The sequence below is a fragment of the Hemiscyllium ocellatum genome, chromosome 7 (genome assembly GCF_020745735.1).
Source record: "Hemiscyllium ocellatum isolate sHemOce1 chromosome 7, sHemOce1.pat.X.cur, whole genome shotgun sequence".
Lineage (NCBI taxonomy): Eukaryota > Metazoa > Chordata > Chondrichthyes > Orectolobiformes > Hemiscylliidae > Hemiscyllium > Hemiscyllium ocellatum.
This window is the reverse complement of record NC_083407.1, coordinates 72,558,671-72,583,799: the sequence shown is the minus strand read 5'-3', so window position 1 is coordinate 72,583,799 and position 25,129 is coordinate 72,558,671. Positions and strand designations below refer to the sequence as shown.

Genomic DNA, 25,129 nt, shown 5'->3' with positions numbered 1-25,129 from the left:
TTCTTAAACAAAATTTCTTTTATGGGTCCATTGATGCATCCATGACTGTCACCCCACTGTATTGTCAGCTCCTTGACCCTGGACAGTACCACATCCAGCGTGTAACCAGTGCCACTGCTGAAATTCCAAACTGGCCCTTAATAAACAAATTAACTCATTAATAGGATTAATCAGAATAATTTTCAAACCTGGAAGACTTCAAGATGCCACCCTCCACAGCTGTCAGAAAATTTGTCAGAGACAGAAATGGGAAAACAAAACTCCCCACCTAAGCCCAACCTATCAGGATCTAAAAATTCTGTCCACAATCACTGTTTTAATATAGGCATTCATAAGGGCTAGTTTGCATCCAGTAAAAGGCAAAATATTTTGTGCAACTCAAGGTTCTTAAGCAATAAGCTCTGAAATGATTTAAGGTAACCTTTCCAATTATGTGGCCCAAAAGAAATAGCTGTCAAAAATTAGTGGGCATACAGAAAAGTGCAGTGCAATAACTAGCAAGTAACCAGTAAGGTGCATAAAACCATCTACTTCATTTAGACAATGAATATGTTGCTGTGTGAAGTGGGTACAATGTTGTCTGTTTTCTATTCTAGAACATCCTCCTTAGAGGACACTTGTACAGCATATTTGACAGTAACTACTATCCAGGGCTAATAGTACATCTGTGGCATCTAAGAAGAGAGGCAGATTAAATTGAAGACCTGCAGAAAGCTGACAATATACAGCTACAAAAGAATTCCACCAACAGGTAAACAGCTCACATATACATTCCAAAACAGTTCTTCATCAACATGCTACATTTTTACTGCTGGTCTTTGGAGAGGAGATGTACAGAGTCTTGGAGATGTACAGCATGGAAAATAACCCTTTGGTCCAACCTGTCCATGCCGACCAGATATCCCAACCCAATCTAGTCCCACCTGCCAGCACCTGGCCCATATCCCTCCAAACCCTTCCTATTCATATACCCATCCAAATGCCTCTTAAATGTTGCAACTGTACTAGCCTCCACCATTTCCTCTGGCAGCTCATTCCATACACGTACCACCCTCTGTGTGAAAAAGTTGCCCCTTAGGTCTCTTTTATATCTTTCCCCTCTCACCCTAAACCTATGCCCTCTAGTACTAGACTCCCCGACCCCAGGGAAAAGACTTTGCCTATTTATCCTATCCATGCCCCTCATAATTTTGTAAACCTCTATAAGGCCATCCCTCAGCCTCCAATGCTCCAGGGAAAACAACCCCAGCCTGTTCAGCCTCTCCCTGTAGTTCAGATCCTCCAACCCTGGCAACATCCTTGTAAATCTTTTCTGAACCCTTTCAAGTTTCATTGCATGTACTCATATCTGGACAAAAACATCAGTTTACAGCATACAACTGAACATTTGAAACGGAAAGACTTGAAACAGAAAATCATATTTAATGATATGATCAGTCACTGCCTGCAGTATGAGCTGCAATATAAGTATACTGCTATTGCTCCTTAAACAAATGTCTCAAAATGATAAAACCATAAGATGTAGGAGCAGAAATAGGCCATTGAGCCCATCAGGTCTGCTCCATCATTCAATGAGATCACAGCTGATCAGATAACCCTCATGTCCTGTCTTGCTTTTTCCGCCATAACCCCTGATTCACTTACTGATTACAAAGCGACCACAGCCGAAATAGAGACCCTGCGTCTACAGCACTCTGCTGTACAGATGTACAGGGGTTGCAGGAGAGGGAGAGAAGAAATTCCTCATCTCTCACTGAAATGTGAGATCCATCATTCTGACATTACATCCTCAGGGCCCGGACTCTCCCAAAACGGGAAACACATCTGCCCTGTCATATTGCCCCAAGAATCTTGTGACCTTATTGAAATGTGCATCTCATTCTCCTATATTTCAACGAGTACAGATTCAATCTACTCAACCTCTCCTCAAAGCTGATAATCACCTTAGTGAACCTTCTCTGAACGTCCTCCAATGCCAATATATCTTTCCTTAAATAAGAGGTCCAAAATGGTTCACAGTATTTCAGGTGTGATCTGACTAGTGCCTCCTATAGTTTCAGAAAAATGTCCCTACTTTTATATTTCCTTTCCTTTGAAATAAAGGCCAACATTCCTTTTGCCTTTCCTATTGCTTACTGAATTTGGATACTGGATTTTTGTGATTCATGGACAAGGACTCCTAAGTCTCTCTGTTCTGTAGCTTTCTGCAGTTGTTCTCCTTTTAAATAAAATTCAGCTCCTCTATTGTCCTGCCAAATTGCATAATCTCACAATATATTACATTATAATCAATCTGTCAATTGTTTTTGCTTATTTGGTTGACCTGGAGAAAGTGAGGACTGCAGATTATGGAGAGTCAGAGTCAAAAGGTGTGGTACTGGAAAAAACACAGCAGGTCAGCAGCATCTGAGGAGCAGGAGAGTTGACATTTCAGGCATAAGCCCTTCATCAGGAATGTGGGCGGGGAAGGGGACTGAGGGATAAATAGAAGGGTGAGGCTGGGGCTTGGGGGTCGGGTGGAGGAAGGTGGGAAGGTGATAGGTATTTGAAGGTGGGGGTTAATTGTGATAGGTCGGTGGAGATAGATGGGAACGAGCATGGACAGGTCAAGAGGGTAGTGCCGAGTCAGAGGGTTGGATCTGGGATGAGGTGGGGGGTGGTGAGGTTTGGAAACTGGTGAAGTCAACATTGATGCCACCTGGTTGTAGGGTCCCGAGGCAGAAGTTGAGGTATTCTTCCTCCAGTTGGAGAGTGGCTTTGATTTGGCAGAGGAGGTGACCCAGGATTTGCATATCCTTGGCTGGAGAGTTAAAGATGCTGGCCACAGGATGGGGTTGTTTGGTGTGTGTGGTTCTGGGATGTTAACCTGCGTATCTCCCTCTCCACTTTGTGTCATCCTCATCATTTGCCTTCCCACCTATTTTTGCATCATCCATAAACTTTGCAATAGTACATTCATTTTCCTCATCCAAGTCATTAATTTATGTTAATTCCTCTGGCATATCACAACGCTTTCTGTGTATATTAATATGGCATTTAATAGAAGGGAACAATGTATATCAACTCAGGATATTGACATCAACTCGGAGCAGGCATGAAACAAGACTCTTTTGGCACTCAAAAACATTTGCTTATGGGATGTGTACATAATTAGCAAGTCAGCATTTGTCATCTATTTCTAACTGCCTTGGACTGCAGTACTCCTTATGGTATCAGCACAGTGCTGTTATGGATGAAATGCCGGGATTCTGACCCAGTGACAGTTAAGTAGCTGAAAGTCAGGACAATGTATGTTTTAGGAAAACCTGCAGTTTGTGTTCCCATGGTCTGCTGTTTATTTCTCTAGGTAGTAGATGTTGCAGGTTTGAATGTAATTTGTGAATTATACACATTGCACCACTGTGTGCTGGCAGTGGAGAGGGTACTACTAAGGGCTGTGGTAGCAATCATGTGAGCTGCTTGTCCTGGACAATGTCAAGTTACTTGAGTGTTATTGGAACTGTATCCATCTCAGCAAATGGAGATTATTCTCAAACCCTTCAAATTTGTGCCTATAAATGATAGGCAGTCTTTGGGGAATTGGTTGTTGAGTTACCCGCCAAAGAGCTCCCCACCTCTGACTTGCTCTTGAAACCACAGAATGTGTGTTGCTGGTCCTGTTAGGTTTTCAGGGTGCCAATGATGGGGGATCCAGCAATGGTAATGCCATTGAATATCAATGGAAAATGATTCAACTTTCCATTGTTGTAAATGGTCGTTGCCTCACTCTTGTGTGGTGTGACTGTTATCTGCTTATTAACCCAGATCTGTGAGAAGGAAAAAAATCAACTTGTTCGAACATGTTTTGACACAGCTCTGTTGCAGACAGGATCAAACCCATACCTTCTGACACTACAACTGTGCCACAAGATCTCAAAAATAATTTTTGACACTCTTGCAGGATAGGTGAGACTTGAACCTGGAGTGTCTAGCCCAGGCATTGGGACACTACAAATCCAAAACACCACCCTTCAGCTGAAGCGTGGGTGTTATCCAGTTTTGGTGCATAATTTACCACAGACTGATTCAGGAGAACATATTTACATTCTTAATATCAGCTATATATTTATTTCCAACTTTCAGACCCTCACCAAAATAAATTGATTCGATTCTTTCCTTACATTTCCAGAAACAGACTAATTTTATGTACAGGGTGATAATTAATGGATCTGATTGATCTGTCCACAGACACAGTCTTTCCTGATCCCAGTGAGTTAATGCATTAATTACACAGTTAAAAAAAATCAACCAATCTGTCGGTTCTTGATTGCCACACACTATCTGGGATAGATGGGATCAGCTGTGATAATCTTACATAGTTAAATACTATTCAAAGTCTGGACTTAAATATGTAAAATGGCCATTTGGACATTATTCTGCAAAGTTGCTTTCATCTCTCATGACATTGTATACAGGATGAATTCAGGAAAGAGAAGGCAAAGTCAAATTGTTTGGATTAAATAATTTAATACTTACAGTTATACTTGTGCCTCCTCCTTTTTCAATAACTTTGGGATTCTGCCCTGATGATGCCACAGCTTCTGTAATAAAAAGTGTCGAAGCAGCAGAATCCTGTTGAAATAAAAAGTGAAGGTTTGCTTTGCTTTAAATACAAAAATATTAAGTTAGCATGCTCTGATATACTTTGTGATATAAAACAGCTTTCAAATGTAGAAATAAACAAATCCACACATACCTGTAAATGAGATGGATTTAAGTAAGTTAATTGAAATTATGATTTTGTTCTTTATTCCATTCTCTTTTCACATGCACCCCTCTTCAACTAGGAATTTGGGGCAATTTCAACAGCAAACTTCAACATGGATAATATTTCCTTATTATCTGATGAGTGTTACGATTTAGAAAATGTGGGCTTGTTAATTTTATTGCAGAACTGTTAGATAATCTGACAAAAGGTGGTCAAAGTTAGGGGGGAAATTGCAGGGCCCCTAGCAGAAATATTTGTATCATCTGTAAACACGAGTGAAGTACCAAAGGACTGGAGGTTGGTTAATGTTGTACTATTGTTTAAGAAAGGCTGTAAAGAGAAGCCTGGAAACTACAGACTTGAGAATCTGACATCAGTGGTAGGTACGTTGTTGGAGGGAATTCTGAAAGATATGATTTACAATCATTTGGAGAGGCAAGGAATCAGTGGGGATAATCAGCATGGTTTTGTGTGAGGAAAATAGTGTCTTACAAATTTGATTGAGCTTTTTAATGAAGTAACTAAAAGGATTGATGAGGATGTGATGTTGTTTACTTGGACTTTAAAGTTTTTAACAAGGCTCTGCATAGTGAACTAATTAGTAAAGTTAGATCACATGGGATTCAAGGTGAGTTTGTCAATTGGATGCATAATTGGCTTTATGGTAGAAGACAAAGGGTGGTGGTGGGTTATTTTTCAGACTGGCAGCTTGTGACCAGCAGTGTTCCGCAAGGATTGGTACTTGGTCCACTTTTGTTTGTCACTTACATAAATGATTTGGATGAGAATATAGAAGGCATGGTTAGTAAGTTTTTAGATGACACCAAAATTGTAGTCTAGTGAACAGTGATGAGTTATCTAAGATTACAAAGAAATTTTAATCAACTGAGTCAATGGACTGAGGAGTGGCAGATGGAGTTTAATTTGGATAAATGCAAGGTATTGCGTTTTGCTAATACAAATAAGGGCAGGACTTAATTAATGGTAGGGGCCTGGGTAATGTTGTGGAACAGATAGAATCAGGGGTTCAGGTACATAATTCTTTGAAATTTGAGTCACAGGTAGACAGGGTGGTTGAGAAGGCATTTAGCATGGTTGCCTTCATTGCTGAGACTTTAGAGTAGGGACGTCACATTGAGGTTGTATAGGATGTTGGTGACGCCTCTTATGGAGAACTGTGTGCAGTTCTGGTTGCTCTGTTATAGGAAGGATATTATGAAACTGGAGAGGGTTCAGAAAAGATTTATCAGGATGTTGCCAGGGAATATAGGGTTTGAGGTATAAAAGCAGACCTGAAAGACTGGGACTTTTTTCAATGAAGCATAGGAGGCTGAGAGGTAACCGTATAGGGGTTTATAAAATCATGAGGGGGACAGATAAGGTGAGTGACAAGGGTCTTTTCCCTAGAGTGAAAGAGTAAAAAACTAGGGGGCATTTTTTTTTAGGAAAGAGGAGAAAGATTTAAAAGGGCACATAGGGCAACTTTTTTTAAAAAACACAGTGGTTTGTGTGTGGAATGAACTGCCAGTGGAAGTGGTGGATGCAGGTACAGTTACAATGTTTAAAAGACATTTGGATGAGTTCATGAATGGGAAGGATTTGGAGGGATATGGGCCAAGTGCAGGCAGAATAGGGCTAGTTTAGTCTGGGAATAGGTTTGGCATGGACTGGTTGGATCGAGGCTCTGTTTCCATGCTGTATGATTCTATGGCTGTAAACATATTTGAGAGAAACATCAGACCAGAGATTTGTTTTCGATAAGGAATCACATTCAAGATGCTCTGGTAGTTTTGCTTACATTTCACAAGGGAAAAGAAAGCAAAGGCAAACGTCAACTCAAGCCCTATCAAGAACATCACCCCATTGTGTTGCCAAAAGACAGGTACATCCAACAGCAATTGGGAAAAATTGAGAGGATTACAAACACAAGATAAATATCCTAACCCAGTTTTCTTGAAATACTAAAAACAACAGAAAAATGATGTTTGTTCTCCTCTTCCATAATCTTCAGAATTTATTTGCACATTAGCTGAATAGATTATTCAAAGTAGCATAGAAATTTGATATTCAGTTATTTTTTAAACTAAAGACAATGCTTAGACAATCTCAAAAATCATACACACAAATGAACAAAATAAAACTTACCGATGCCAAAAATGCATAATTGAGTCTCATTGCAACATGGATGGATACAGCTCTTCCATGTTCAATATCTCCTAACTGGCATGTGATAGTTAAACAGGAAATTCCATGTCTGAAACAGGACTGTAAAAAAAAATCAAATAGAACACAGAACAGTACAGCACAGGAATGGGCCCTTCAGCCAATCATGTTGTGCTGAACATGACACCAAGTTAAACTAATCCCTCCTGCCTGATCTTGGTCAATATTCCGCCATTCCATACATATTCATATGCTTATTTAAAAGTCCCTTAAAATGCCCCTATCCTACCTGCCTCCACCATTGCCCCTGACAGCGCTTTCAACACTCCTACCACTCTGTGTAAAAATCTTGCCCTGACATCTCCTTTGAACTTGCCCCCTCGCACTTTACATGCGTGCCCCCTAGTTTTAGATATTTCAACTCTGGGGGAAAAAAAGATTCTGACCAGCAACCCAACTGTGCATCTCATAATTTTATAGGCTTCTATCAAGTCTCCCTTCAGCTTCCGCTACTCCAGAGAAAACAACCTAAGTTTTTCTAGCCTCTCCTTATAGCTCACACCCTCTAATCCAGTAAACATCCTGGTTAACCTCTTCTGCATCCTCTCCAAAGCCTCTATATCCTTCCTGTAATGTGGCAACCAGAATAGAATGCAAAACTCTAAGTATGGCCTAACAAAATTTTTCTAAAGCTGCAACATGACATCTTGGCTCTTGTATTCAGTTACCTGACCAATAAAGGTAAGTGTGCCGTACGCCTTCTTTACCACCCTATACACTTGCGTGGCCACTTTCAGGGAGCTATGGACTTAAACCACATGATCCTTCTGTACATCAATGCTGTTCAGGATCCTGCCATTAATTGTATACTTTTCCTTAACATTTCAGTTCCCAAAGTACAGCACCTCATACTTACACAGATTAAACTCCATCTGCCATTTCTCTGCCCACATCCGCAGTTGATGTATATCCTGCTGTATCCTTTGACAATCTTCTACACTCCACAACTCCACCGATCTTTGTATTGTCTACAAAGTTACTAACCCACCTAACTACATTTTCATCCAAGTCATTTGCATATATCACAAACAACAGAGGTCCCAGTATGATCCCTGTGGAACATCACTAGTCACAGACCTCCAGACTGAAAAACAAATCTTCCACCACTACCCTCTGCCTTCGATGGGCAAGCCAATTCTGAATCCATATAGTCAAGCCACCGTGGATCCCATGCATCTTAATTTTCAGATGAGCCTACCATGAGGGACCTCATCATTTATCATATCAATATATCAATAGTCTGACGAGAGAAGGGGCCATATTGGACCTGGTGTTGGGGAATGAGCCTGGTCAGGTGGTAGAAGTTGCAATGGGGGATTTCTTTGGGAACAGTGACCACAATTCTGTAAGTTTTAAAATGCTCATAGACAAAGATGAGAGTGGTCCTGTGGAAACTGGGGCAAGGCCAATTATAACAAAATTAGGTTAGAGCTGGGAATGTGGATTGGACACAGCTATTTGAAGGGAAGTCCACATTTGATATGTGGGAGGCTTTTAAAGATAGGTTAAAGGTAGTGCAGGATAGGTTTGTCCCGTGAAAGCAAAGGATAGGAAAGGCAAGATTCGTGAACCGTGGGTGACAGGAGAAATCATACGACTAGCCTAGAGGAAAAGGTAAGCATACATAAGGTCCAGACAGCTAAGAACAACAGAATGGGCCTGGAGGACTATCAGGAGAGTAGGAACAGTCTTAATCGAGGAATCAAGCGGGCTAAAAGGGATCATGAAATAGAGCAGAATTAAGGAGAATCCCAAAGCCTTTTATTCTTATATAAGAAGCAAGAGAGTAACTAGAGAAAGGATTGGTCCACTAAAGGGTAAGGAAGGAAGGCTGTGTGTCGAACGTGAGAAAATGGGTGAGATTCTGAATTATTATTTTGCATCAGTGTTCACTGAGGGGAGGGACATGATGAATGCTGAGATTAGAGATAGAAGTTTGATTACTCTGGATCACGTTGGCATAAGTAGGGAAGATGTGTTGGGTAGGCTAGAGGTTACTAATGTGGACAAATCCCCAAGACTGGATGGGATCTATCCAGAGTTGAAGGATGCGAGAGAGTTAATAGCTGGGGCCCTGATAGCTATCTTTGTCATATCCTTAAACACTGGTGGGGTGCCCGGAGGAGGCTTGCTCATGTTGACCCCCTGTACAAGAAGGATATTAGCGATATTCTGGGTAACTACAGACCAGTGAGCCTGACGTCAGTGATGGGTAAATTGCTGGAGAAGGTACTGAGGGATAAAATCTATTTATATTTAGAAAAGAATGGGCTTATCAGTGATAGGTAACATGGTTTTGTGCGAGGGAGATTGTGCCTTACCAACTTAATAGAGTTCTTTGAGGAAGTGACCAAGTTGATAGATGAAAGAAAGGCTATAGATGTCATACACATGGATTTAGTAATGCGTTTGATAAGGTTCCCCATGGTAGACCAGTGGAGAAAGTGAAGTCACGTGGTGTGCAGGATTTTCTAGCTAGGTGGATTAACAACTGCTGCAAATGTGTTGCTGGTCAAAGCACAGCAGGCCAGGCAGCATCTCTAGAACTGGTTGAGCCACAGGAGACAGAGAGTAGTAGTTGAAGGGAGCTTCTCAAAATGGAGAAAGGTGACCACTGTCATTTGTGATATACATAAATGATCTGGAAGAGGGCATTGTTGGTCTGATCAGCAAGTTTGCAGATGACTCAAAGATTGGTGGAGTAGCAGAAAGCCTAGGGGACTGCCAGAGAATACAGGAGAATATAGATAGACTAGAGAGTTGGGTGAAGAATTGGCAGATGGAGTTTAATCCAGGCAAATGTGAGATGATGCATTTTGAGAAGTCTAATTCTAGAGCGAATTATAAATTAAATGGAAGAGCCTTGGGAAAAGTTGATGGTCAGAGAGATCAGGGCGTTCAAGTCCATTGTACCCTGAAGGTTGCTGCACAGGTGGATAGAGCAGTCAAGAAGGCACATGGTATGCTTGCCTTCATCGGACGGGGTATTGGTTATAGGAGCTGGCTGGTAATGTTAAAATTGTACAAGACATTGGTTTGGCCGCATTTAGAATACCATGTACAGTTTTGGTCGCCACATTACCAAAAGGATGTGGACACTTTTGGAGAGGATGCAGAGGAGATTTACGAGAATGTTGCCTGGTATGGAAGGTGCTAACTATGAAGAGAAGTTGAGTAGGTTAGGATTAGTTTCATTAGAAAAAAGGAGATTGAGGGAGGACCTAATTGAGGTCTACAAAATCATGAAGGATATAGACAGGGTAGATAGAGATAAGCTTTTTTCCCAGGGTGAAGGATTCAATAACGAGAGATCACACTTTCAAGGTGAGAGGTGAAAATTTTAAGGGGGATACACATGGAAAGTACTTTACACAGAGGGTGGTAAGTGCCTGGAATGCATTGCCAGCAGAGGTAATAGAGGCAGGCACAGTAGATTCATTTAAGATGCATGTGGACAGATGCATGAGTAGGTGGGGAGCAGAGGGCTACAGATGCTTAGGAACTGGGCAACAGGTTTGGACAATGGATTTGGATCACCTCAGGCTCGGAGAGCCGAAGGGCCTGTTCGTGGGCTGTAAATTTTCTTTGTTCTTATCATGGAGTGTAGGACACACTCATTCAAAATACTAAGCTTATTATTAACCTCACCAACTGAAAAGTGCTTCCTTATGATTGTTAAAGGTGAATAAAAGGGGAGTGATGCTGTATGCTTCTGACTAGTTAGTTACAGGTATTTGCATAATTCTGAAAGTACTGAAAAGTTACAGATTTTGTTATTACCACCACAAAATCAAAGGAAATCAAACATACTGTCAGCCTTGTTAAGTTAACAAATAAATAATTCAGAATTTTATGGCAAGTACATTCCACAGAGTGGTTCTAAGTAATAATCTTAAAGAGCAAATTAATCAATACTCCTTCATTTAGCATATATCTTCACATCGTAAATTCCATGAAAGCAAATGATTTTACACCCTGAGTGAACATCACATTCTAACTCTACTTATTTACTAGGCACTAAACAGAAATGACCCAAATGGCCTCCTTCTGCACCATAACAATTCTGCGGCAGCTCTTGAAGCAACAGGGCTTTATATTCTTCAGATTTCTTTTGCAATTATTTGACAGGAAGGAGCCATTTAAAAGTCCAAATGAAGAGAGCTGATGAATTTTAACAGACTAAAAATGTCATGGATTATGATAAAAATGTGAAATAAGCAAACTGAATTTCTGAACAATTGTATACATGTTAAAGTAATGTTATAGGTGTGGTTTTCAGAATTGTCACTTCTTTGCAGCACTGAGGGGACAGTGGTGCAGTAAGCCTGGCAAGGACTCATGGCCAAGATCAATGAGTGTGCAGTATTCACTACAGTTGGAAAGAAATGTTGATGTTGGCTGTACAGTTAGCAAGTTAACTTCTCATTACTACCAGTAAGTTTTATTTCCCTTGATTTTGTTTCCATTAGAATGATAAAGCTATCAAAGCAAAGCTACCTAATGGCACCGTGGTGTAGGTAAATAACCCAAATTTCGATGCTACTTAACTATTGATTATTAATCCGTTACACATCTACTGTGAACTACATGAAGTCATCAAGTAACTACCTGACAACTCAAATGACATAGAGGCAACAAAAACAGACTGCAACACACATAACATTTCACACACAAATGTCTTTAAAAGATTTCAAATAGAAAATAATGATAGCCTAGATGCAACATTAGCTACCAATGTACAGTTAGTCGACATGCTGAGCACATGCCTGTTAATGTATCGGTTTATCAAATTCAGAACATCTTAAACTATATCCTTGTTTGCTGGATAAAGTGGCAACAAGAAAGGGGTGTAGTGGACATTTTTGCTTGAAAAGCATCAAAGGAGTAGTGGGAAATGAAGTCTGAAGTCAGGCTCAAAGCTAGGGCCACTGGTTCTTGACAAGAAAGGCTCCCCTCCCCCCAACACAAAATAAGGACAAAGATAAGCACAAATCATCATTGTGCAAAGTCTATTTGAAGATACTGAAGACTTCAAATAGTCAATCATCTCTGGATATTGCAAGGTTCAACTAATGTTAGTCAAAGCAAATGTTGCATTTCATAAAGGAAAAGAAAGTTTAAGAGTATGAACTGAGGTTGTGGGCATATTAAAGCTAATGGGCAGCCTTTCCACAACCTACATCTACCACAAATATACATAAATGCCTCATTCCAACATCAGTAACTTTTCCTGAGTCTCTTTCTCTTTCAAAACTTAGAACCCATCTCTCTGCCCTATTATTTCCTTATGTGACTCAATGAGCGAGTGGGCAAATGTATGAGATATCAAGTATAATGTTAATAAATGTGAACTTATTCATTTCAGTAGCAAAAACAGGAAGGCAGGTTATTATCTGAATTGCAGTAAATTGGGAAAGTGGGAGTTCCAACGAGATCTGAGTGTTCTTCTGCACCATTCACAAATTAATCATGCAGGAGCAGAAGGTGATGGAGAAGGTAAGTGGCATAATAAATTAAAACAAAGAACTGCAGATTCTGGAGATCTGAAACAAAAACAGAAATTTCTGGAGAAATTCAGCAGGTTTGGCAGCTTCTGTGACAAGAAAACAGCTAATGTTTCAAGTATGGTGATTCTTCATCAGAACTAGCAAATGGTATGTTGGCCTACGTTGTGAAAGGGTATGAGTGCAGGAGAAGGGACGTCACACTACAGTTGTACAGGGCCTCGATGAGACCACACCTGAAGTATGGCATGCAATTTTGGTCCCATGTGAGAAAGGATGTTTTGGCTATGAAGCGAGTGCAACAAAGCCGTATGAGATTAATTTATGGAATAGCAGGGCTTATAGAAGATGACAGACTGGATCAGTTAAGACTATATTCATTGCCATTTAGTAGAATTTGAGGACTTCATAGAACCTATAGAATTCCATAAGAACTACACAGGATAAATGCAGAATGGATGTTCCCAATCAGTAGGGAGTCCAGAACTGGGGTCATAGTTTAAGGATACAGGGTAAGCCATTCAAAATGAAGCCAAGGAGAAATTTCTTCACCCAGGGTGTGGACAGCCTGCAGAATTCTCTGGCAGTGGAAGTGGTTAAGGCTACATTATTGAACCTTTTCAAGAAGATATTCGACATAGTTCTTAGGACTAAAGAGGGTCAAAGGGTTTGCGGTGAAAGCAGGAACAGGGTACTGAGTTGGATGAACATGGTTGAATGGGAAAGCAGGCTTGAAGGGCTGAATGGCCTACCCCTGCTCCTACTTTATAACAGAGATTTGTTTTGATAATGTTCCTATAGTGTCTGAAGACCCAAGACACTTTAAACTTTATTGCTGTGATTTTAACCTTCTGTCTAGATAAATGATCCCTTGCTGTACTACTTATATCTTTAATTTGAGTAACCACTTACAAGTATTTATTATTCACTTTCTCATCATTTAGAACTTATTTTATGTTACTTCTTACCAGTACTTTTCTTCCAAGCTTCTTGAAAAAGTTAAACACTTGATGAAATATTGTTACATTTTGCATTTCAGCACAGTTTTCCACGTAATGTTCAAATCGACATTCTCCTTTATCAGTCTGTAAAAATAATGCATTTTGTTTAAAAAGTGGAACAGTGTAACAAACTTCAGAAATGTTATCTCCATATATCAGCCAAATTTCATGATAAAACAGTATTTAATGAATCTTTAAATTCAGGATGTGAGGCAGAAGCAACCGGTCATAGTTCTAGTGGGGACCACAGCAACTGAAATCCAGATGTAATGAAAAGCAGAGATTTGTACTTTTGAGCTGTACCATGATTTTACTTCAAAGCTTACATTACTCAAAGTGTTGTTTGGGACAGATGTTGAAATACTAAGCTAGGATCATACTTGCCTATGCTACAAAGGTATGAAAAATGCTGTAGAATTGTGTGTCAAGTCTTGACACAGGATTTTGCCTCCAGGAGTGGGAAATAGAAGTCAAAGCTGTTTTCGGGTCATTGACCAACCCCAAAGGGATACTGTCGCTCACCGATGTTCACAAAGCAGAGCTCTCAGTGAAATGAAGTGTAATAGGTGGGCTCTCAAAACTGGAGACCACATCAGGTTCCTTCCAGCAAGTCGGCTGTGAGGGAAGCCAGATCAAGCCACCTTCATCATGAAGGTACCCACTCTCCAACTCTGTTCAGTCCACAGGTGTAAAATAAAGCTCTGTTTGTTTGTCATGTTAATTTTCCCTTCTACCTCGCCCCCCAACCCTGACCTTTGTGCTTGGCTTGCTGCACTGTTCCAATGAAGTTCAATGGAAGCTCAAGTAACAGTAGCTCACCTTTCAATTTTGTACTTCAGAGCTTGTAGGACTCTGCATCAAGAATCTCAGTTTCAGATCATAACTTACAACAATCATGATAACTGTTCTGATTAGTGGCCTACGAAGACTGGGGAACTTCATGAGTGGGGTGGACAGAGTCCCTGGGGCTGAGGGATGGAGGGGGTTGAGGAATGGAGAGGTTAGAGGTCTCAATCAGGGGAAAACTGGAGACTGGGTTGCAAATGTAAGTCAGAGGTCTAGGAGACATTTGGTAGTGGGGGAAGGTTTCTTAGTGCATGATTGCAGGAATCCATCAGGTAGGCACGTAGGATCCAAAGCACTCACCTTCTGGATCTGCCAAGCCCTTGTCTATACGTAACCACTGAGTTTCTCCATGCTTGAGAAACCTAAATCACCAGAGTTAAAGCTGCCCGGTAACAAGGCTCACAATCTCATCATCCAAGGTCCTTCTTGGAGCAGATTGGCTACCTGACCACATTTCCAAAGGGAATACTGGGTTTTGTGAGAAAGCCAATATTTTGGATTTGAACATTTTGCCATCCCCCTCCCCTCAACTCACTACTGCACACAACTTAAATACTCTAAGTTAAAAATTTCCCTCATTTGCTTTACTTCTTTATCCACAGAAGGAACTCTCAAAAGGCTAGAGACTGTAATGCTATATATGTTAGTTACAACACAACAGCATAACAATTATCCTACCTTTACATCAAGAATTTCAAACAACTTGAAGTCATTTGTTCGCAGTGTGTTGGGCTGTGTAATTTGTAATTCAAGACCAGGAGCTATGCTGTTCCCCATGTTAGTAACCTTGAAAAAAGTTAATTGTGAATAGATAAATACAAATATTATATTAATACCATAATATTTTATGCAACATTCACCACAACTACGAGAAATGTTGGTCAACAGATTATAATAAATGGTAATCTGTGCTATCTTAGTCTTAAGAGTCATATAGCATGGAAACAAATCCTTTGGTCCAACCAGTGCACACCATGTTCCCAAACTAAACTAGTCCAATCTACCTGCATTTAGCTCATATCCCTTCAAACCTTTCCTATTCATGTACTTACCAAATGTCTTTTAAATGTTATAACTGTACCTGAATCCATCACTTCCTCTGGCAGTTCATTCCACACACGAACCATCCTTGGTGTAAAAAGGTTTTTTAAATTTCTCCCCTCACCTTAAAGAAATGCCCCCTAGTTTTGAATACTCCACACCCTAGGGGGAAAAATCCTTGCTATTCACATTATCTATGCATCTCATGATTTTATAAACTTTTTTAATGTAACCCCTCGACTTCCTATGCTTCAGTGAAAAACATCCTCGCCTATCCATCATATCTTTATTCCTCAAACCTTCCATTCCTTGCAACATCCTAATAAATATTTTCTGAACCCGCTCTAATTTAATAATATCCTTCTTATAGCAGAATGACTAGAACTGCACACAGTACTCCAGAAAAGGCCTCACCAATGTCCTGTATAACCTCAACATGATACCCAACTCCTATACTCTAAGGTCTGAGCATTGAAGGCAAGTGTGCTAAACGCCTTCTCAACCTCCCTGTTTACATGTGACTCAAATTTCAAAGAATTCTGTACCTGAACCCCTAGCTTTCTCAGTAATACAACACTCTCCAGAGCCCTAACATTAATTGTATAAGCCCTGCCCTTGTTCATTTTTCCAAAATGCAATACCTCACATTTATCTTGGTATCTTTCATATTTGCCTCTACTTTCTGAATTGCTAATAATTTTCTGAGAACAGTACAAATGAAGGGTAATTGTTGATCTTTTAGAAACAGAGAGTGTAGAGTGGGTACAACGAGAGCCAAGTCTGTGCTGAAACACCTATAATACTGTCTGTATAGCATGGACAAAATTGGCATAAGAGGTTGCCTAGGTACTTTGGTGTCTGCCCAAAACAGACTCAGGACCCTTGCATGATACTTGTGAGCAATGGGAGAACAGCCTTTAGGTTTACTCTGCTCAAACGTTTTCTTGGACACAGTAAGCAGCTATTATGTAAAATAGTCAATTTAAATTAATGTCCATCATACCATAATTTGTTATTCCATTTTCTATCATAACCACAATTTCTCTTTTATAGAAAGTTGCTTAATAGCAGTCCCAGCATTTATATTATCAGCCAAGTGCCCTCCAAGCCTAGTTCAATGGACAAACTGCTCTGTGCGTTTAGATCATGTATTATGACATCTCCACGCACACTTCATGCTACTTCCACATCAACTCTAAACCTTCATCTCACCTCAACTGCCACTGAACCAGCATCTCATCATGGGCCGATCTTATTAGCCATATGCAGACAGAAGAAATTAAACAACCAACAACCTAAGAAACCTCTTACTTATATATGCTGGACAATAAAAATATCATGATATCCATTAAATCTTGAGTGATCAATCTGTTATAGAAACAAATGTAATAAAAAGGATTGATGAGGGCAGAATGGTGTATGTGATCCATATGGACTTCAGTAAGGCTTTTGGCAAGTTTCCACGTGGTGGCCTTGTTAGCAAGGTTAGATCACACAGAATACAGGGAGAATGAGCTATCTGGATACAGAATGGCTCAAAAAGTAGAAGACAGAGGGTGATGGTGGAGGTTGCTTTTTAGACTGGAGAGCAGTGATCAGCGATGTGCCACAAGGATCAGTGCTGAGTCCATTGTTTTTTGTCATTTATATAAATGATTTAGATGTGAACATAGGAAGTATGATTAGTAAGTTTGCAGATGACACCAAAATTAGAGATATAGTGAACAGTGAAGAAGATTACCTCAGAGTATAAAGGGATCTTGAACATTTGCATCAATGGGCTGTGGAGTGGCAGATGGGGTTTAATTTAGATAAACGTGAGGAAAGGGAAAGGGAAATCAGGGCAGGACTTATACACTTAATGGTAAGGTCCTGGGGATTGTTGCTCAACAAAGAGACCTTGGAGTATAGGTTCATAGTTCCTTGAAAGTGGAGTCCCAGGTAGACAGGATAGTGAAGACGATGTTTGGTTTGCTTGCCTTTATCGGTCAGTGCATGGAGGATAGGATCAACTCAGTAAAAACAAGGACTACAGATGCTGGAAACCAGAGTCAAGATGAGAGTGGTGCTGGAAAAGCACAACAAGTCAGGCAGCATCCTGCTCCTCGGATGCTGCCTGACCAGCTGTGCTTTTTCAGTATCACTCTAATCTAGGCATGGAGGATAGGAGTTTAGAGGTCATGTTGCAGCTGTGCAGAATATGGGTTAGGCCATTTCTGGAATGTTGCATGCAATTCTGGTCTCCCTGCTATAGGAGGGATGTTATGAAACTTGAAAAGGTTCAAAAACGATTTGCAAGGATGTTGCCAGGATTGGAGGGGTTAAGCTATTGGAAGTGGCTGAATAGTTGGAGGCTATTTTCCCTAGAGCTAGGAAGGCTGAGGGTTGACCTTATAGAGGTTTATAAAATCATGAGGGGCATGGTTAGTGTAAATACACAAGGTCTTTTCCCCAGGGATAGGGGAGTCCAGAACTAGAGGGCATAGGCCTTGATGAAATCTATATAAACTACATTAACTGTCCTACCCTCATCCAAACATTTAGTTACCTCATGACAAAATCGCAACTGATTTTTTTAGGCATCAGCTCCTTCTGACTATCCCAAGTCAAATCTTACCCGTCCCCTAAAAAGAGATTAATTTTATCCACCACTATTTTCTCCAATAGTTTCCCTACCAATGATGTTAGATTCACTGTCTATCATTCCCTGGCCTCTCTCTAATGCATAAAAGCATCTATAATCTGAAAAAAATGATAACTTACCTGGAATGAATAACTGACATTCTGATATGTGCAAGGTGGATCATTGAAAGTAAATGTCATTGTGTCATCATCTGTTATCCCCTCATACAGAAATGAGGGAGGATATACGGATCTGTTTCAAGCAGAGTGCAATAACATTTTTAAAAGGTTGAGGAAAGTGTTGCTTAATATCAGTTTTATGCAGCCCTAACATAAAATGGTAATGCAATGTCAAATAATTGCTTGTAATAATATTCACTGTTTTTGTAAGATAAAGAATAGCCAGTTCACAAATAGCTGTGCCTTAAATTTCTCATTCAGCAAAAAACAAAATTGAAAATAACATGAAGATGAGTCCAGAAGATTGAAAGTGTCTTAAAGCTAAAACAGTAATTTTATGTATACATCATTCAATCTAACATGCTCTGTTCACCATCAACAAAACTGTCTTCTCTACAGTTGGAGGCTAAAAAAACAGTATGGGTGATTACTTTGTTAAACATCACCAGTGAGTCTAAGTGTGATTCTGAATTTTTAGTCAGTTGTCATTTTAATTTTTCACTCCAAACTAACCACTCAATCTCTGCTTTCCACACGATTTCAATGGAGCTTTGAGAGATGACACCTTTACCTATCCCTTCTTTAAATACTTTCAGTTCTAGCTTCCACAACTCCCTGGGGAACAGAATTTCAGACATTCACTATCCTCAGAGAAGAAATTTCTTTGCATCTCATTTTTAAATGTTTGCCCATTTATTCTGTAACGATGCCTCCTAGTTCAAAATATCCCACTAGTGGATACATCGTCTCAACATATATTCTGTCAAGGCGCCTTGGAATTTTGTGTTTCAAGATCATTCCTGGTTCTTCTTAACACAAATGAATAAAGACCTAACCTATTTAGCCATTCTCAAACAATCTCTTCGGCCCAGGAATTAGCCTCCAAAGCCAAATAGAGGGATCAAACTGTACACAGTACACCAGCTGTGACTACACTAACACTCCTCACAATTGTAACTAAAAATTCCCATATTTAAAAAAGATTAAACAGGTTAGGCGTTTGTTCTTTAGAGTTTGGAAGGATGAGGAATTATCTTATTAAAACATTCAATATTCTGAGGGGGCTTGACAGAGTAAATGTTATTTCCATAAGTGTGGGAGTCTTGATCTAAAGGAAACAGGAACGAAGGGACACTAATTTAAAGTCGAGATGCAAAGGAATTTCTTAACAGCGTAGTGAATATATGATTCAACATTTTAATTCCTCATCACTGTCCCCATTTCTTTCAGTCAGCAATAACTGATATTGTTACTACACTTGCCACTTTTGTTCTTGTCCATTTTTCTTCTTTTCCTGTAAATGTATTTAAAACCTATTACATCTCTCACTCTTTCCAGTTCTCTTTGAAGATCACCAAAGAGAAGGGCGGCATGGTGGCACAGTGGCTAGCACTGCTGTCTCACAGCGCCTGAGACCCGGGTTCAATTCCCGACTCAGGCGACTGACTGTGTGGAGTTTGCACGTTCTCCCCGTGTCTGCGTGGGTTTCCTCCGCATGCTCCGGTTTCCTCCCACAGTCCAAAGATGTGCAGGTCAGGTGAATTGGCCATGCTAAATTGCCCGTAGTGGTAGGTAAGGGGTAAATGTAGGGGTATGGGTGGGTTGCGCTTCGGCGGGTCGGTGTGGACTTGTTGGGCCGAAGGGCCTGTTTCCACACTGTAAGTAATCTAATCTAATCAAACTGATTCTTTCACCACAGAAGCCACCTGACTTGCTGAGTATTTCAGGTTTTCAACATCTGCACTATTAACCATTGTAATTACCATTTTTATTACTGGAAGAGAAATTAAAACAAAAATGAAGACCTACTGAAAAATATGTCAATCTTTTTGTTTCAGTATTATTTATGTTTTTTGATGATCGTTTCCACAAAAGGAAGAACAAATTGCATATTAGAATTATCATAGCTGATATCCTCCATATTAAATTACGCTTACCATATTTCAAATGGTTGTGATGTGTGTGCACATTGGTTTCCATATTAAAAACAATACCTTCTCTTATTCAACTGGAGAATTTGCATTAATGCAACTAATGCATTTGCATTAGTTCACTGTGAAGATATTAAAGAAGCTTCCACAGCAATCAACAATTTGTACAAGGAATGTTAATATTTAATTAATGTTTAAGTAAGCATATAAAGTCAAGTATAAGCTGTTATGGTCATGTAGCAAAGATGTGTCCGTGGGGATCCACACAGAATGCAAGTGCAGGTAGTGTGCAAGAGACCAACGATTTATAACCATGTGCTCCATTATGGCCTTGCTATGTCATGGTGTGCCAGAGGCATGGGTACAATAGATGCTGATTAGGAGTTTTTTCCTTCATTTCAGGAATGTATATGGCCCTTTCTACAAGCTCAAAAGTGAGATGCAGGAATTTCAAAGTGCAAGAGATAATATGGGCAATATTTTTCAGGCAATAGATTGTCTCATTGCCAATGAATGGGGCATGTGACACCGATGGAATAATTTGTTTTTGTGATCTTGATCAAGAGATAAATATGGCAAATATGGTCAGGATAAGACCATAAGACCATAAGACATAGGAGTGGAAGTAAGGCCATTCGGCCCATTGAGTCCACTCCGCCATTCAATCATGGCTGATGGGCATTTCAACTCCACTTACCTGCATTCTCCCCCCGTAGCCCTTAATTCCTCGAGACAACAAGAATCTATCAATCTCTGCCTTGAAGACATTTAGCGTCCCGGCCTCCACTGCACCCTGTGGCAATGAATTCCACAGGCCCACCACTCTCTGGCTGAAGAAATGTCTCCGCATTTTTGTTCTGAATTGACCTCCTCTAATTCTAAGGCTGTGTCCACAGGTCCTAGTCTTCTCGCCTAATGGAAAAAATTTCCTAGCGTCCACCCTTTCCAAACCATGTATTATCTTGTACGCCTCTATTACGTCCCCCCTTAATCTTCTAAACTCCAATGAATACAATCCCAGGATCCTCAGCCATTCCTCATATGTTAGACCTACCATTCCAGGGATCATCCGTGTGAATCTCCGCTGGACACATTCCAGTGCTAGTATGTCCTTCCTGAGGTGTAGGGACCAAAACTGGACACAGTACTCCAAATGGGGCCTAACCAGAGCTTTATAAAGTCTCAGTAGCACAACGGTGCTTTTATATTCCAACCCTCTTGAGATAAGTGACAACATTGCATTCGCTTTCTTAATCACGGACTCAACCTGCAAGTTTACCTTTAGAGAATCCTCAACTAGCACTCCCAGATCCCTTTGTACTTTGGCTTTACGAATTTTCTCGCCGTTTAGCAAGTAGTCTATGCTTTTATTCTTTTTGACAAAGTGCAAGACCTCGCATTTGCTCATGTTGAATTCCATCAGCCATTTCCTGGACCACTCTCCAAAACTGTCTAGATCCTTCTGTAGCCTCCCCACTTCCTCAGTACTACCTGCCTGTCCACCTAACTTCGTATCATCTGCAAATTTCGCTAGAATGCCCCCAGTCCCTTCATCCAGATCATTGCCTGAGGTGGGAATTGAACCCAGGTCTCTAGTACTGTGAGGCAGCAGTGCTAACTGCTGTGTCATCATGCCACCCACGATAAAAAGGATAACTTCACTGCTCATCTTTGAAGTAGCAGCATAGGATCTTTTATATTCACTCAAGCAGACAGGCAAGCGTTTGGTTTGACATTTCATCTGAAAAGCTGCATCTCTGACAGCAAATACTCCATATGGACTGGAATGTTAGTCTTGAATTGTAATTCAGTTTTACAACCTTTCATCATAACCATAAATGGAGGTGCAACAGGTTTAAAGCAAACACATAAGTTGGGAAAGAACAAAAAGTTACGTCTGTAGTTGGGAAGAAGATGAAGAGATTAAATGACCAAATGGATGCAAGGAAAGCTGTGGAATGGTAATGGAACAAATAAATAAACAATAGGTGGTATAGAAGTGTAAATGGCAACAGCTGAATCAATACAAACAGTTGATGTCCATAAAAACTGAAGTTATTATAATCTGAAATTGTTCAATTGAACGTTGAGTCCAGAAGCCTATCCCATTGTCTAATCGAAATATGTGGTATTCCTTAAAGTTTCATTGGGTATTAGAATAGATAAAACATAGAATCAGCAGAGTCCAACAAAATGGAATTTTTTGGAGAAAATGGGCAGGTCTGGCAGCATCTGTGGTGAACCCAATTCTGAAGAAATGTCACTGGATTCAACCCATTATCTCGGTTTGTTTCTCGACAGATGCTTCCAGACCTGAGTAATTTCTCCAGCAATTTCTGTCTTTGTTTCAGATCTTCAGCATCTGCAGTTGTTTGTTTTATTTGAAAGATCAGGGTGGGGTTGGGATGCAGAATTAAAATAGCAAGCAACAAGAAGCTTCAGTTTACGTTTAATGACTGAACAGAAATGTTCAGCAAATGATTACCAAATCTGCCTATGATGGTAAGGAAATGGCATTGTGAGCAGCAAATGCAATATACTGAATTCAAGTACAAGTAAATCACTGACTCTCTTGGAAGTAATGTTGGGGAGGTAAAAATCTAGCATGAACCTGATATACTTGATGTTTTAGGTATAGTACAGGCTTCTAAATTTTCACATAATACCTCTGAACTTCATCAATCAACTATATGATTTGGGATATCACTTCTATTGCTTGGTTAAAGGAAGGTGCTAACAAGGGTCTATTGGTAACTTGAAAGTGATCGGTCTCTATCCTGTAAGAGCAATAATCAACCCTACTGCGAATCCTCTTGCAAGGATGCCTGCCTTGAAGAGGTTTTCCTCCTCTCTCTACAAGAATCTCAGGGAATCCCTCTCCCACTGCAACTCCCAGCTCATTTCCTCTGTCCTGAAGCTCTTCAACCATGTTGTGAAACAAACTCACTACCACAGCCACATTTGCTTCCTCAGTGCCTGCCTCCGTAACCAACTCATCCCACACGGACTCTGGACCACCTTTAAACCAGCAGCGTTCGGACCCGAACAGGACAAACAGTACAGACTACAGATTCAAAAACACCAGCAACAGTTCTCCTTCAAGATCCTCCGCTCCATGCTTGCAGCAATGCGCCTGCACCTAACCTCTCCACAGTCAGCACTGCCTCAGCTGAGGGCCACACTCTCTCAGAATTGCAAAGGACCCACTCTGTACTACATCTTCAGGAGAATTCATACTCTCAACAAGCAGTATTTCAACTCCATCTCAAACATCAAAAACTGTAAGTACAACAAACTTTTATCTACCCACCTCCATAACCAGCGCTCGTCAACATTCCAGTAGATTCCCTGGCCTCTGGAACTGCTCGGACGTCATTAGCCATATGGCTAATGCAGCTGCCACCCCCACTTCTGCCCCCATCAGCGCCACTCACCTGCATTCTGCTGACACGCCCCCCCCCCCCCACAGACCCCACTGTCATTATCCCCACCCCCCAGAACCCTGAGGGAACACAACCCCTGCTCATGACTCCACCCCCATTCCCCCCAACACCACACCCACTCCAGTTATAGGTTCCGCCCCCACTCCCAGCTCCACACCCACACCAGATCCCAGCTCCCAGCCCTGCCGAGTTTTCACCATCCCCCCAGACCTCCCCCTCACTGAGGACGAATGATCAGTCCTCAGCAAAGGACTCACCTTCATCTCCCTCCGTCCACGCACCAATGAATTTAATACACGCCGTGATGTCAAACAATTCTTCCGTTGCCGCCGCCTCCGAGCTTACTTTCACAATCAGGATTCCTGCCCACCTTCCGAGAACCCCTTCGCCCACCTCCAACACACTGTATCCACCTGGACACCCCGCGCTGGCCTATTACCCACCCTCGACCTCCTCATTTCCAACTGCCGCCGGGACATTAACCGCCTCAACCTGTCTATCCCCCTCCCTCACTCCAACCTCTCACCCTCACAACGCGCAGCCCTCCAATCCCTCTGCTCCAATCGCAATCTCAATATCAAGCCAGCGGATAAAGGGGATGCAGTGGTAGTCTGGCGCACTGACCTCTACACCGCTGAAGCCAAACGCCAACTCGAGGACACCTCTTCCAACTGCCCCCTCGACCATGACCCCACCCCCCATCACCAAACCATCATCTCCCAGACCATACAGAACCTCATCACCTCAGGAGATCCCCCACCCACAGCTTCCAACCTCATAGTCCGGGAACCCTGCACTGCCCGGTTCTACCTCCTTCCCAAGATCCACAAGCCTGACCACCCTGGCCAACCCATTGTCTCAGTATGCTCCTGCCCAATTGAACTCATCTATACCTACCTCGACACTGTCCTATCCCCACTAGTCCAGGAACTCCCCACATACATTCGAGACACCACCCACACCCTCCACCTCCTCCAAGACTTCCGTTTCCCCGGCCCCCAATGCCTCATCTTCACCATGGATATCCAATCCCTCTACACCTCCATCCGCCAGGACCAGGGCCTCCAAGCCCTCCATTTTTTCCTCTCCAGATGTCCCCAACAGTACCCTTCCACCGACACTCTCATTCATTTGGCCGAACTGGTCCTCACCCTTAACAATTTCTCCTTTGAATCCTCCCACTTCCTCCAGACCAAAAGGGTAGCCATGGGCACACGTATTGGCCCCAGCTATGCTTGTCTCTTTGTTGGCTACGTAGAACAGTTGATCTTCCGTAATTACACTGGCACCACTCCCCACCTCTTCCTCCGCTACATTGATGACTGCATTGGCGCCACCTCGTGCTCCCATGGAGAGGTTGAGCAATTCATCAACTTCACCAACACATTCCACCCTGACCTTAAATTTACCTGGACCATCTCTGACACCTCCCTCCCCTTCCTGGACCTCTCCATCTCCATTAATGACGACCGACTTGACACTGACATTTTTTACAAACCCACCGACTCCCACAGCTACCTGTATTACACCTCTTCCCACCCTGCCTCTTGCAAAAATGCCATCCCGTATTCCCAATTCCTCCGCCTCTGCC

At 41.4% G+C, this 25,129-nt stretch overlaps 1 protein-coding gene across 1 annotated transcript in view; it reads right to left on the bottom strand.

Moving 5' to 3' along the window:
- Nucleotides 1–25,129, bottom strand: part of itga4 (integrin alpha 4) — a 177,827-nt gene that overhangs the window by 17,386 nt on the left and 135,312 nt on the right. Inside the window, exons 22-26 of the mRNA XM_060827973.1 lie at nucleotides 18,126–18,237; nucleotides 15,000–15,107; nucleotides 13,443–13,559; nucleotides 6,893–7,012; nucleotides 4,516–4,611 (exon numbers count right to left, since the gene is read on the bottom strand). Coding sequence (XP_060683956.1) covers nucleotides 4,516–4,611; nucleotides 6,893–7,012; nucleotides 13,443–13,559; nucleotides 15,000–15,107; nucleotides 18,126–18,237 — 553 coding nt within the window. The remainder of the gene's footprint in view (nucleotides 1–4,515; nucleotides 4,612–6,892; nucleotides 7,013–13,442; nucleotides 13,560–14,999; nucleotides 15,108–18,125; nucleotides 18,238–25,129) is intronic.